This window comes from Brienomyrus brachyistius, chromosome 13, assembly GCF_023856365.1.
Source record: "Brienomyrus brachyistius isolate T26 chromosome 13, BBRACH_0.4, whole genome shotgun sequence".
NCBI lineage: Eukaryota > Metazoa > Chordata > Actinopteri > Osteoglossiformes > Mormyridae > Brienomyrus > Brienomyrus brachyistius.
Genome location: NC_064545.1, coordinates 11,716,946 through 11,732,092, shown reverse-complemented (window position 1 = coordinate 11,732,092; position 15,147 = coordinate 11,716,946). Strand labels below are relative to the sequence as shown.

Genomic DNA, 15,147 nt, shown 5'->3' with positions numbered 1-15,147 from the left:
TACTTTGGATTTTAGAGCATTTAGAAAAATATTGTAGATTAATAGAATTTATAGAAATAAAAAGGAAAGATCATAGAAATAAAGAGTTGAGTTTGCTGTATATATACATAATGTAGACAGATCTATTTTAAGAAATAACTGTCCATTTTAAATCTCTTTTAAGTTATACCTGTCAATAAGATAGATTGACACAACTTACCTTGGTTAAAGCCACAGTTTTGGGAGCAGGGTAGTGTATTTGTACAATTGTCCACTGTTGCTGTAGAAATGATTTCTCAGTTTAAAATTCACCTTGAGGTTGTTTGCCTGATTGATGAAAGGCTACGGGAGCAGACCTTCCTGAGGCAACACACGCCGGTCACTGTAGATTTAAGTGCAGTCTCTGGGCGATCACCTTCTGCTCATTGATGTAGATGACTTCTGTGCTGGATGTCCCATGTTATTTAGAGGTATTGTTCATTATTATCCTGCTGTTTTTAAAAGGTACCAGGCCCCCCGGGCCGTAATGGGAAGCCAGTAGAAACACCACCAGGGCAGCCACAAGGACCACAAAGCTCTCCTACCAGCACAGTGCAAAAGCGCCCTTCTTAATTACAGTCCTCTGCTTGGTATTGACAGCCCTCTGGGACTGGGCCAGAGCACACGGGCAATAACAACAGGCCTGGCTTTCACAGGTGCCTTCATTACTTTCACTGTGTCTTTTGTGTTCTTCTCATACGTTTGCGTTTGAGTGGATGATTCTATTGTTACTATATAATACTCTGTCATATTCATAGTTTTTCTTAATAAATACCTGCGAAATACACTTACTACTTCGTCATTGACCTCATTCTGCTCAGTCTGATTACTGGTGTTTATCAAAGTTTTTGTGTATTACTCCTAAGGGAAGCATATTTTAATTAGGAACCTTCTTCAAATGTCCTGCCTTGAAGGCCGCATCTCCAAAGGATGGAAAAATCAGTGAATTTTTCATCTATCCCTATCAATTATTCCCTGCCAAATGTTTGAGAAATATCAGCTAGAAAAATGGACACCACTCACATCAGTAAGGTGTGTTTAGAAATTCACTCAGTGCTGATTCAGGAGAGTAACTACTAAATTATTAAGTACCACTTTACAATAGGACTACCCTTATAGAGGCTTCTGAATGGTTAATAATATGATTTTTATTTAGGCTGTAACACTTTGTAAATCATTAATAAAGAATTATAAACAAGTTATGACATTTTTTTGCTACAGTGTACAAGTGCTAAAGGGAGCCTTATAGTAAAGTGGTACCAATTATTATTTTATTCATTGTCCTAGTGCTTCCTGTCTTGCTGTATGGTTGTGAGACATGGACGCTATCCAGTGACCTTAGACGAGAACTGGACTCCTTTGATACTGTGTCTTCTGAGAATACTTGGGTCTTGCTGGTTTGACTTTGTGTCGAATGACTCAGGGAGTCATTCAGGGAGTCCAGAATGAGGCACATTACCTGCATTGTAAGGGAACGCCAGTTATGGCACTACGGCCATGTGGGTTGTTTCCCTGAGAGTGACCCGGCTCGCAGGATCCTCATTGCTGAGGACCAGGGGGGCTGGAGCAGGCCAAGGGGACGCCCACTTAACACCAGGCTGTGGCAGATAGGCGGCCATTTCTGGAGTGAGGGATGAACTGCGTGTCGGTCTGTGGGGACGTTAACTAGGATCCCGAGGTGTTTTGTCATGTGCTGGGTGCTGGGTGTGGCAGCATGCTGTACCAGTGTCTGCTCCCCAACCTGACCTGTACATCACTTTCAGTTAGTATCTTTGCAGTCTTTATTAATGTATTCATTTCCAGGAGTAGTATACATACAATCTGTAGTTATAGTATAGTCATTGTTGGAAGGGTTAACAGAATTCTTGATCTTTGACATTAGATTATTTTTTCCCTTATTTTTAAATTCATAACCAATCAAACTGGGATGAGTTTCATAAACTGCAAAAAAATTTTATCAAAGCTCTGTAACCTGTGACCTTGGCATTTTTTTGCTGTAATTGTAATTGGCACCACACAATTCTCTTGACTTAAACCTCTTAGTTTTCTATTTCATCACAACACAAACCACATAACTCCCCAATGGGAAATTACAGACATTCCCTGAATTCTTCATGGAGAGAAAGGCCACCACTTCGAATGCAAAATCTTGTTTTTACAGTTCTGTGGGTTTATCGTTATATGGGATCAGTTGTTGAATGACGAGTGTATCTGCCCACTCTCCTGTGACGGTGGGTGAAAACTTTGAGCTGATTGACTATCCCAGCTACTGTAAATGTGATTATCTGTGGCTGTGGCCTTTTAGGTCTAAAATGATAGCATTTGTATTGTAAAAATATTAATTTCCTTTTTTGGGGATTGACCAGAGGCAGATCAACAGGGACTCAAAATGTCATTAAAAAGAGCTCAAAAATAAAACCATGCAGGCTATGCTTAGCTAAAATCCAGCACAGCTACTTGTTGGTTACCTGGCTACACCTGAGCCTGGCTAACAAATCCCAGCGCAGGTAGGTGTGGCCTCGCTCCTCAGCATTGTGGTCATAGGCTGCCACTACAGGTAAACAGGTGGTCTATTGTAAACAGCAGTATCACTGTAGTGTATTCTCAGCAGGCTGCGTTCTTGCATGTGCAAGAAGGTGGCATGGATGAGAAGAAGGGCCTAGAAACAAAATATTCCTGGAGAAAGCATTACACCTGCAAATATGGCAATCTATACATCCCTTTCTATTTATCAGACACTTCTATCCAAAGCAACATACAAGTGAGACAGCAGGGATAGCCAATCTCTGGAGCAATTGAGGTGAAGGATGTTGCTCAAGGGCCAAACTACTTTGCCAGTCACAGGATTTGAAACAGCAACCTTTGGATTAGAGGCACAAAGCCCAAACTCAAAGGGCCACACACTGCATGCACTAATCTGTAATAGAATAGAATAGAATATAGATACTTTATTCATCTCCATGGAGAAATTCTCTTTTTTCCTACTCCATCTTGCACACCATCAGACACATATGCAGGTGAGAGTCAATCTGTGGGTCACAGTGCAGGGTTGGCCTGGGTCCAGTGGCCCTGGAGAAATTGGGGGTTAAGGGCCTTGCTCAAGAGTCCAACAGCGGTATCAGTCTGCTGACAGTGGGGGTCCAACCAGCAACCTTAGAGTCTGACAAAGCAGCTATAGTGAATTACTAATTATTAATAGCATGTAATGATTAAGGAATCATTCATTTCTGATTGAGAGAAGAACGTTCCTCAGTTTTCAGCTCAATGCGCTGTGTCATTAAAGAGGATCGTTTTTTCAGGATGGGAGATATCAGGCACAGGGCGCCATCATCGGTCTGCTCTTCCTATTCTCTCTGCTTTTCCTTCTTTTTCTGTTTCTTTCTGCGAATTCTGCTCTCCTCTGGCCGATCCCAGCGGAAAAACAAACGGGGCTGCTCATTACCATGTGGACGCACTGCTCAGTAAACACACCACAGCAGTGCAGCAGCAGAATGAAAACACCAGGGGACAGTCAAAGTAGGTGGGCCCGCCGGCCCTCTGTATGGGAAGCTGTTTGTGTGGAATTAACAAATGCAGGAGGACAGGCTTGCTATTTGGTGGGGTTGGGGGGGGGGGGGGGGGGTCACGCTGGTACACTGTGTACTTCGGCAGGTTGTGATTCGCAGTGTCTCGCAGCCCTAGCTGGCCATCACTGTTTCCCACATACTTTCATGCTTTTTTTTTATCATCGGAAGAATGTTATAGATGCTTAACACCATTTGGCAGAGTTGAGGTGACCCGTCACGTTTCTTTATAATTCTTTTGTTCAACTTTCTTTTTTCTTCTCATGGATAATGAAAAAGGCCCATAATTAAAGGGATAATCAGAAGTTGCAGGGATTTTCCCCCAGTGCTGAGTTTTACTTTTCCATCCGTCTACCAGTAAACAGAAAGAACACATGGGCTCCATGGCTGCTCTTGATGATGCCGTTTCATATATACATTGTTCCAGCTGTACATTTTACTCCATCAACCGCTGTGACTCGCTGACAGTCATTCTCTCTTACTGAACTTCATGAAGAAATCTCTCTGTCTACTCTTTTGCCTCTAACTCTATGGGCTAATGTTTCAGAACAAAAAAATGCCTTTGTGCTTCATTTGGGTCACAAGTGAAGACACGTCTGGCTCTAATTACAGCTGAACCCCTTTGTTACTGTAAACTGTTTTCACAAGCAGAACTATCTTGCGTTCTGCTTTATTGAATTGGATAGGATTTCAGCATGCCTTCTGGTGTTTCCATCAATGCAGGCAACTCTGCCTTCCCTGGTCTGGGATTCTTATAGGGAGAAGTACCAAGAAACCCTTTTTCTCGCTGAAGCACTGATTACAGCTAGTAATGTTAACTGAAACGTGTCTTATCATGACTTTTTGTGACTGGAACTGCCAAGGTAGATATGGGCATTTTCGCTGTTTAGTCTACCTACGTAAAATCTTTGGATAGTAGTTGGATGACGGATGGATGAAAATTCTGATATATTACTTCAGCCATAAATTCCCTGTATTCAGCGAATGTATCACTGTTGCAGGTAAAACTGCCAAGGTAGTTATCGGCATTTTCGCGGTCTAGTCTATCTACGTATAGTCCTTCATTTTGTGTAGGCAAATGTGGCCTTCCAATGTGCTCTCGTCACAGAGACAACCTCAAGTTCAAAGGTACAACAGCAGTGCCCCTACAATCAGCAGGCTCTAATACAATACATCATCGCTTCATAGAGTAGTCTAGTCCAAACAAAAACGGTCCAAAAATTCCTAGTCAGAGAACAACGTAACCCCCCCGACAGAAAACCACTTTATACGTATCCCCTCTTAACGGGTATGTAAGTAATTAAGGAGTGCATACTACTTTTGTTTGATTCCAGAAAGGTAGCGGTGTTAAATTTCCTAGTCTTGTGGTACTGTATTAAAGGCTGGTAGGCTGTTCAAATATAATTTTTAAATGATTTTAAGAAGCATGCATGCGCATGAATGATGATTGCAACTTCCGTGCCATCAGCCGGAGAAAGAGCATGTATCAGCAGCAACTTCAAAAGCAAACAACACAGCATAAGGTCACGACCCGTCCATAAAGCCAGCTGCCAGCATGCAGCGCTGGAGTGTCGTGGTTAATAAGTCACTTCCTTGAGAAACTTGCCTATAAACAATGTTCCTTTTAACTGGTGGAAAGCTTTCATGCGCACACTATCAAGCACCTTTGTTAACTCTTTTTTTCCCCCCTGAGGTACTTAATCATCATGCTCTCAGTTTTCCAGTCCAATTCACTAACATGGTTTACTGGTAAACCTTTCAGATAAAAGTGCGCTCTGAAGAGCAGCGGCACACGTGCTTTGATCTCCCTTCTTTATTATGTGGTTTGTTGCGTCGTAGAGATCTTTGTGATTATCAGGAAATTCCAGAATGTACAAGTCACCAGTAGGCAAACTGAGGATGCCTTTTGCCATTAAGATGTGCCACACTCAGTAATGGGTAACCGAGGCACTTAACCCCTTAACTGAATTTGATACAGTTATTGAACAAAAACTGGTGCTGTTGAGTTTGCAATTTACAGAAGTTGCTTTATATTAATTGTATTCTTTTTTTTGCTTCCCTGAGATCAATAAAGTACATGTTAATCATAATGTTTTTGTATCGTTTTCTGCTTGGTTTCATTCCAACGTAGTTTTATTTTTTCAACGCCAGGTGGCGCAAATAACAACCTTGCGAATGATTCACGATCAATGAGTAACGCGATTTCTATTAACGAAACAGACAATCAGAACAGCTTTCACGGACTTAACTTTATTAACCCTAAAGGATAAAGGATGGATACATACAAACATAATACATAATGTATAACGCCACTTTATGGACAAAGGAAATATTTCTCAGCTATAAAATCTGAATGCTTTCCTTACTTCATAACAATTTTAAAGCCACAATCGAAATCATCTAGTGTTAGAAACCTGTAGGTGGTACAGCTGTTGTGAATCTTTTAATCTCTACATTTGCTTATCCCTTTCTGTAGCATTAAGAAACACAATTTGGTCTAAAATAAACAAAATATGATTTATGATACACTATGAAGTATAATACAATTTAATACATGTTTTGATGTAGTCTCTTTAAGATTATTAACCTCGGTTTTCAGGTGAAACATGCCATGTGATATGTCTTCCTTTGGTTAGATGGTTTCAATAGATATTTTAATATTAAAATCTTGAGAGGTTTCAAGTGACATAAAATTAATAAAATTCATAGACCTTTTGCAAAAGGTCAAAGGCAGACATGTAGACAGATTGTAAGGAAATTAATACAATACTTATTGCCAAAACAAGGAACTAATCCTCTCTTTTACCTTTGAAATGATGTTTCTGCTGTAATTTTTTAAATTCACCATCTGTTTCCATGTCTCCCTTGTGTCTCTAAGAGATAAAATAAAAGCCCAACTTCAATCATCCTTTTATCTTCACTCAATAGACAGCAAGCTGCTGATTTCGGGAACACACTGATGCAACTACAAGAAGAATTTATTTGTGCGTGGCACAATCAGCAATAAAATTGACAATGATAGTTTGAGGAATAAAACAGAAAGGATATTGCACACAATAGTGAAGCTGGTCCTCTCCACAAATACCTGCTTATCACACAGCTGAAAACAGATTTTTTAAATAATATTATATAAATACCTAATGTCCAGTGAAAAAAAAGAGCCAAAATATTAATCCAGTTATTTCATGATCCATATTTATTTAGTAACATATTCAGGTAGCTGGCATTTACGGTTTATGTTCTTATTAAAAGTTGCGGTGATGCTTCCTTTTTAAGCACACAGGATATAAAACGAAGACTTTGGATTCATCTGCACCTTTTCCTCTCAAATCTTAATGCTGTTGTCGAATATAGTTTGGAAAAAAGAGAGTCTTGTTACATAATTCGTTTGATTTTCAAAAACATCCTTCATGAGGACATTGATACTAGACTAAATGTTGAGCAGCAACCATGCAGTGCAAAGTAATTTGAATTTAATTTAATTTCATTCCATACTCTTTTTTTTAATTATTATTTTGGAAAACAAACATTAATATGTGATTGAAGGGTTAGTGTCTGCTGTCTTCATGGCTAATGTCTTTTGAAATATTGTTTAAGGAATTGATACACATGTAAATTGTTTACATATGTAATTTTGCATATTTTATATATATATATATATATATATATATATATATATATATATATTCATTTGCATTTTAAGGCATAATGTTCCCACCTGATCTACAAGGATATGTTGCAATAAGTTTTAATCCATTACATCTTTCATTACTTTGCTGTAATTAACAGCAAAAACACCAATATGCAGCATGTTCTCTATTCAGTGGCTACATTTTTATGTGTTTTTTTCCCCCTAAAATGTATTTCCCAGCCACTGTTTTTAACATATCACTGGGCTTACATTCACCAAGATATGTACATACATTACTCAGCTGTAATAAATTTAAATTTACTTCTGTAAGTTGATGAAAATAATTTAAAGCAGCTCTCATTGCCTGAGTACATGTAATTCCGAAGGGACTGTCAGAAATGAATTCTCCAGTGAATTCTGTTTCCATGGAAACCTTAACCCTTTAAAAAATTCACTATCATTTATGAATTCAAAGAGTGAATGTTTTTGATATATGAAGTCCTTTCTTTAATAATGACAATACGATTATAGTATATTGTACATTTAAGTTATACAGTTAAACTGAACACTTAATTCGATTTTTCTACAGTATATTATATTAAAAACTTGCAAAATAAAATGAAAATACATTTTAAAATACAGATTATGTTTAGGAAATGCTCTTCCAAATTTTGAATTAGTGAAAGAGCACATTTATTCTGCATATACGCAGTCATGTAAGCAGGCTGTATTCATATTTAGTTTTTTTATTTGTTCCAGCTTTAAAAATAGACTTCATGCCTAAATGTCTGAAATTGCTCCCATTTGCAGAATTCCTCAGTTCAGATACATTTACCTGCCACAGAATTCTAATGTGACTTATTCGGTATTAATAATAATACCACCATTGACATTCTACTGCTACTGTAACTAATCAAATGACAATTTTAACTATTTCACCCAGAAAGAATCATTAAAGTGCTATCCATCCATCCATTTTCTGAAACCGCTTATCCTATTCAGGGTCGCAAGGGGTCCAGAGCCTATCCTGGAGGCTACGGGTGCAAGGCAGGGAACAGCCCAAGATGGCATGGCACACTTACACGCCATTCACCCACACACCATTCACCCACACACACCATTCACCCACACACACCATTTACCCACACACACCATTCACACACACCATTTACCCACACACACCATTCAACCATACACGCCATTCGCTCACACACACAATTCACTTGCACACCATTCACCCACACACACCATTTACCCACACAAACCATTCAACCATACACACCATTCACCTTCATAGAATGAGATATAAACACAATAGTTACATATTACCAACTGTCATTCAATATCTGATCATATTAGTCCTTGTCTTGCTGTATGGAGCCACACTGTCGAAAAGACAAAAAAGCAATAGGTAGGCTACGTCATAAGTTTTAAATACACCAAAACGCAGGAGAACTTTTCCCCTCTGCTTACTATTCCTTTGAAGACTGACAAATAACTGTACGAAATTAACGACACATCCTGACAAAGTTAGTAAAAACACGTAAACCGCACTCTGAATGACAAAACTGACATAGCAGTTTTAAATGGCTTAATGGTGCCACGTTTCAGATTCAAAGTCAGTTTTAATGTTCAGAAGTCTGAGGTTCTTTTCTATTGCAGTCATCCCTATGTGATACTCACAGTTATTTAAAGCTGGTCTCTTAAAGAGTTACAAACTGGTCAATGACAAAATACCAGATACAGTTATACGTTTTTCTTAAATAATACATAATCGGAGAAAATATTATTTCCATCGAGCGATGACAGGACAGACGCATTCGTCCATTTTCTTTGCCTTTACTAACCATACTTTATTTAACACTGATGTGTAAAATATTTACATGACAAACGGGTACGAATTATGTATTTATTCAAAGCAGCGCCGGCAAATTATGACCAGATTGGATGAATAGGACTTTCCAAATCCGGTCCCGACTGATGAATGAAGCTCTGTGGCGGGTTTTACTTTTGACCACCATCAGCCATGTGTCATAGCCCAAATATGTTCAGATAGAAAATCTGGAACTGGGGTATCTATGCTAATTATGTCCACGACAACCAAATACGTTTTCCCTTGTTTTCGTGGTCAAACAGTTTCCCAAAAACGTTTAATTTGATCTCAATAGCATTTTTTCGTAGTAAATACATCACTGCGGTTAACGCATATATTAGTTATTCCGCATAAATACACACACCCATCAATTCATCGTCTAAATGCTCCTGTATAAGTACAGAAAATTCAAAATTTACAAAAATACAGGGATGCATTTTTCATTCAAGACAAAAATCTATTCGGTCATTTTTATTTAAAAGATGTTTCGGGCATCTGCATATTAATACTCGCTGTTCCCCATACTGTATGAACGTGAATGGAAGACTTTAAACTGGGGGAACTCCCTATGTTACACTGGGAAAACTAACCGGTCCTGGCCTATTTGCTGTTCTATCAATCAGGGGAATAGAGATCAGTATGATTTTGGCAAAAGGATGCCATAACCACAGCTAAATATAACTTCTCTGCCCCGCAGTCAGAGCGTTTGTTAAAATAGCACAAATTGAACCCGAACTAAAAAAATAATGAAACTTAAGAACGAAGAATTAATAATAAGCTAATAAAACAAATGAAAATATATATTCATCAACCTATTTAGTGAGCGGAGGGGAACGTAGAAACTGTTTGTTCAAGTCATTTCAAGGTTGGTGATATGTATTTATTTATCTATTTATTTAGAGTTCAACTACGTTAGTCTGTATTAGGTATTAGCTTCACGTATCCAAAAACCGTTGTTTTGCACGCGCGCTCGAGCGCGCGCACACACACCCAGAAAGAGAAAATATTTAGACGTATAAAGAAAACAGCTTGCATACCTTTAATGTATTGTAATGATAGTGTTTATTGCACAGAATTAAGCCCGTGTTCCACTATAGTCCTGGCCGGGTTTTCGCGCGCACTCCGCCTGGAGTATGTGTGTATGTCTGTATGAGAAGCCGAGTCTTGTTTACGGCGTTGATTCCGCGGAGCGCAGGGCGACGAGGAAAGCTGCTTGATCTGGTGCCTTTTTGGCCGAGGCTGTTGAGGACCGAATAAGGGATTTACCGGCTCCCCACGTTAACATCGCTGTGCTGTTAAAAGAAAAAGCCGCAGGGCTTTCCGACACGACGAGCCGGGAGCCTCCGGTGCAGCATTCCCGGTCCTGCGTGGCAAGAAAGGGATACAATTTTCAACTGCAAAGCCGACAGACAGGGAGGGAGGGAGCGAAAGGAGGGGGTGCAGCTGGTGAAACCATTTTTGTCCTGACGGATATATATTGGACGAGACCTCAGTTAGATAGGGTCTTCGGACTGGAAGGGAGTTGAAATTTCATTCATTTAATAAAAGCGGCCATCATTGGGGTCAGGAGCTGGCAGTCCCGGTACAGCTCGGCGGATTTGGGATACTGTGGATGCTGCTTTTTTCGGATCGGTTCTGCTTGGTAGCTCTCAAGCTAACACTGGCTAGCTAAGCGTGCGTCGTACCCCCTTTAAGACATGGAGGCTGAAGATGCGGAGTACTATCAGCCAAGTACAATTCCTGACTTCGGTGTCTTTTTAGCAAGTCGTACCTCGTTGAAGAATTGGAGAAAATAAGAACAATCTCAACCCGTTTTGTTATATATATATATACACATATATAATTTTCTCCTCCAGAAATCGTGTGAGCGCCGGCAGAGAGCAGCCCGCTTTCGGGGACTTGGACTGTTTAACACGCAGCTCCCGAAAACGTGGATCGGCGCAAATCGCTCAAGACGCGGATCAATTTGAGGAGTAAACCGACTTAACTGGGTCTTTGTTTTTTTCTGGTGACTGTGAAAAACCTCCTTTTATACCCATTTCCCCCGCTGTTTCACTTCGGGAACAACGACAGTATTTTTGAACGGTTATTACTTTTAATAGGAATGAGGTCTGGGATGGAAAACGATCATTTGACCTCTTTTTTAGGTCTGCTTCTGGCAGTATCCACGATCTGTCTTGGGCCCGCTAATGGAGAACGTAAGTGCCAGATTACTCTAACTGTTTGTTCAGCGTTGCCGTAGTGCGTGACCTTGTGCAAAATATTATTTGTTCTGTGCGTGGACCAGTTGAAGGAAAGCTATGGATGGATTTATTATCTTTGTCCTGCAGTTATGTTTATGTGCACCCAGCCGGTACATGTGTGTCTTCTTCCTCTTGTGTTTATGCAGTACATAATGCAGATCAGTTTATTATCCCTAAAACGGCGACACTGGACGGCTGGTCCAGATGAAGGGGTCCACGTGTAACGGAGGATTGCACGGTCCGGCCGCTTCTCTCATAAACACGTGTCTGTCCTGCGCTCTTCCATGGGACAAAATCACTGCACGTACATAGTCGGGCCCCTCTCTGTTATGCGCCGTGTTACGGGGCTGTGGCGCTTTTTAAATAGTAGTTTGTACCTGATCTGCTTTTTGAAAACTAAATCGCGTTAACCCGTTAGTAGTAATGTTAACTGCTGTAAGCCGAGAAATGCGCACGCTGGAAACTGTACGCAGGGAAAAGATCGCGTTATAGCGATAAATATGTGAATTTTTCTATGTTCGTTTATCCGAATTCTCAGAATGTAACAAGTAAACAATAAATTCACACCGATCCCAGATACTGGACCGTAAATGCACTCGTCCCTTGAGATGTTTTTTTTTTGTTAGACATCTCCTTTTTCTAATCTACATTTTCTTACAATATTAAAACCTGCTGTCCTGAGCACAGATTGCTGAACACGGCGATGGCACGCGTTTCTTATTCGTGCAACCTTTAATTCATGAAAATGAATTTTATTTTTTCCAAAACTATTTTCATTGGGTCATGCACGTTTAGAATTTTGTTCAGTTATAATTTCGGTAATTTTAGTGAATTGGGTTTTTGATATATTAAGATCATTGTTTATAATAGTGACTTCCATGTACGGATAAGAGACTCGTCTGGCTCGCCGCCTTATTGCAGTGATCGTGATCTGACCATGCGGCCGTTTGAGCGCCGACCTGCGGCGCGGCAGCCGGCTCAGGCATCCCGGATAATCGATCGTACGGCATTTCGGTTTCAGCTGGGAAATGCTGGTGGCTTGGTCGCTGATCCATTTAAACTGGGAATCCAACACGATAAACTGAGCGGAGACAAAAATAAATTCGGGTTTCAGTCTTGACTCGATCGGGTTTATCGCTGCCCTCCTTCTGGGCATAAGGGCATTTTTTTTGGTTCGTATGTGCCAGGGTATGAGAGACGAAGGTGATGTTTACAAGAACGATGCAAACCAACAATTTAGCGAAGATACATTTTCACGGCTTGAGGTCTCCTCCCTCAGTCACAGGACGACTTCAGCCCTAAAACAGCAATTTCGCACATTCTTTCTGTGCCGTACCTGTAGTTTCTGGCAGCTCATAAATACCTTCGTGCTGAAAATGTTAATCCTTTCGGAACAGCCAGTGCCATCATGGTAGATTTACTGACCTCCACATTCTTTACTGGAATTTCTGTTTATATACTACGGTTGCGTTAAGTATTTTCTGTGAACTTTAAAAACTTTGATATAGGCAAATATAAGTAGATAACTGAACAGTATTTGGACTTGAAATAGACGCTACAAGGCTGGTCAATGGATAGAGTCTGGTTCTGGTTGATTTCTCCTTGATGTGCAGACATCCTATGTACCTTAAAAATTACATTTCTGTGGAAGATGCAAGAAAGGCTATTGGAGTACTGGAGTATCTTGAATCAGTAATTCCTTAGTTTGGGGCGGGGGCGTGGGGGTCCTGCATTTGAAACTGAAAGGAGAGCGGTCAGTATAAATAGGGTTTGCTTCTGGAAACACTGAGGCAGAGAGATTTTGTTTTGATAAACATTGGTGTGCCCAATTTTCTGCACCGGTGCTTATGTGAGTCAGACTACCCCATGCAAACATTTAGATTACAGGAGTCTGTAAAGGTAGCTTTGCTGGCTGGGGCTCCTGGGTCCATCGCTTGCCACTCGACTCATGAGTCGGTTACGTTGAGATGGGGAGCTGGTTCTTGCATCAGTGATGACCACCGGATCTTGAGATGACTTTTTCTCCAGCATTTCATTAATGTAAAGAATTAGCCTTTTTTATTATTGGGAAGCCAAGAGTTGCCGTAGTAACCAGGTTTGCCATAAAGGTGTCACCTGACATGACTCCGGTTGTCAATATGTAATTTATATAATTTCTCTTAGCTATTATTGCTTGTTGGCAGTAATCTTGGCCACTGTACTTGCAGCAGTGTACATTTCATGGGTCTTTCCGGTGGGGTGCAAATTGGTGGTTTGTTTTCATTTTCCCATGAACCCCAGGGGCTGTGAGGTCATCAGGAAGAGCTGTGCGTGTCAGCTGGCTGGGGGGAGTGCTTCAATTGTAATGGAGCCATAGTAATGTGGGAATAACATAGTGCCCAGGGGGTCTGTGGCTATTTCCATTTTGCATTGTGTTTGTATGAGGCTGTTAAATGGAACGGTTTAATGACGAAGCAGGTGCCTTCATACCTGGTGACGTTATTTCGATCTGCTTCGCAAGTGTTTGTGTTGCGTCCCAGTCTAGAGTGGGAGTGAGACCACTGCTTTGTTTGTCTCAGCAATTTAAAATTATGGAAAAACAGCTTCAGGAAGCCAAAATTGCAGAAACGAAGCTAACTAGGAAGTGTGCTTCGTTTTACGACCCAAAAGAACGATGCGACACAAAACATCCACGACTAACCAAAAACAGCGAGAAAGCAGTACAAGATAGTGTCACACTCCCTACTCTCTCCACTACTCGTAGTTGACACAATACTTAGAGATATTTACAAAGTGGGTCCCTTGTCTAAGGGTACAACACAAGGCCTGTAAGTTTGATTCCCAGGGTAAAAAATCGACGCTTGTTCCTGTACTCTAAGGATGTGTATTGCAGAAGCATCATTCTCTGCTTCAGTGAAAGTTCTCCCGAATTTCCCCTGCCTCAAGCATATTCACATGTTACTTAACTTCCCCATTCTGTTTGCAAATTAGCAGCGTTTGCGGCCTCGACCTCGTGTGAGCTTCTGCATGAACCTGTTCGTCTGGGCTGTGTTTCACGGCTTGGCAGCACTGCTCCATGTCGCGTCTGGCCCAGAGCGACATCCGAGAACGCATTACTTTGAAGAAAAGAAAAGATCTTCTGGAAACAAAACACTGTGAGCTATGAATGTCTATGAGGTAATGAGGCACTCTGTGAGAAAGGAATGTTTTGTGTGTCAATTTAATATCCTGGTTTTAAAGCTTTTAAAATGTTTAACACCCTTTAATGTCTCAGCAGTCTAAAATTTCCACGCTTTAGCTTCTAAGCATACGAAGAGGAGGGAGAAAGACTTCCTGATTCATCATGAAGAAAAAAAAAAACTAGGGTTTCAAAATGGAACATGTAAAAATACATTCACAAGCAAGACAGACTTGGTTCTGTTGATTGGAAGAGGGAGAACTCTGTGAACTCGGTTTTATTTGGGTTTTACTGTTCAGTCTGGTGGTTTTAGTCCAGACGAGTAGTTGAAAGATTCTCCTATCAAAGTTTAACCAACTGCCTCAAACAGGATGGCAGAGATTCTTCTTTGGGTCAGAATTTGCCGCCTTGTTGCCCTGGACTGTGGGCAGGTTGCCATATTGTGTAATCTTTCTCGGTTAAAGGCCATAATGGCTTTGAAAATGTGTGTGTGTGTATATATATATATGTGTGTGTGTGTGTGTATATATATATATGTGTGTGTGTGTGTGTGTGTAATTTTTTATATATATATATAATTATTACAATGGTCCCTGTGTCGAGTTTGGTGGCTCTGAAATGAAAAATTTCCCCCTCTCCTTGTGTGAGTGTTTCTGTTTGGG

The 15,147-nt window shown here is 40.4% G+C and overlaps 1 protein-coding gene across 2 annotated transcripts in view; it reads left to right on the top strand.

Moving 5' to 3' along the window:
• The first annotated feature begins 10,136 nt into the window (after positions 1 to 10,136).
• Positions 10,137 to 15,147, top strand: part of igf1ra (insulin-like growth factor 1a receptor) — a 74,273-nt gene continuing 69,262 nt past the window's right edge. For both annotated transcript variants that reach the window (XM_048972557.1, XM_048972556.1), the window contains exon 1: positions 10,137 to 11,283. In XM_048972557.1, coding sequence (XP_048828514.1) covers positions 11,190 to 11,283 — 94 coding nt within the window. In that variant the 5' untranslated portion in view covers positions 10,137 to 11,189. The remainder of the gene's footprint in view (positions 11,284 to 15,147) is intronic.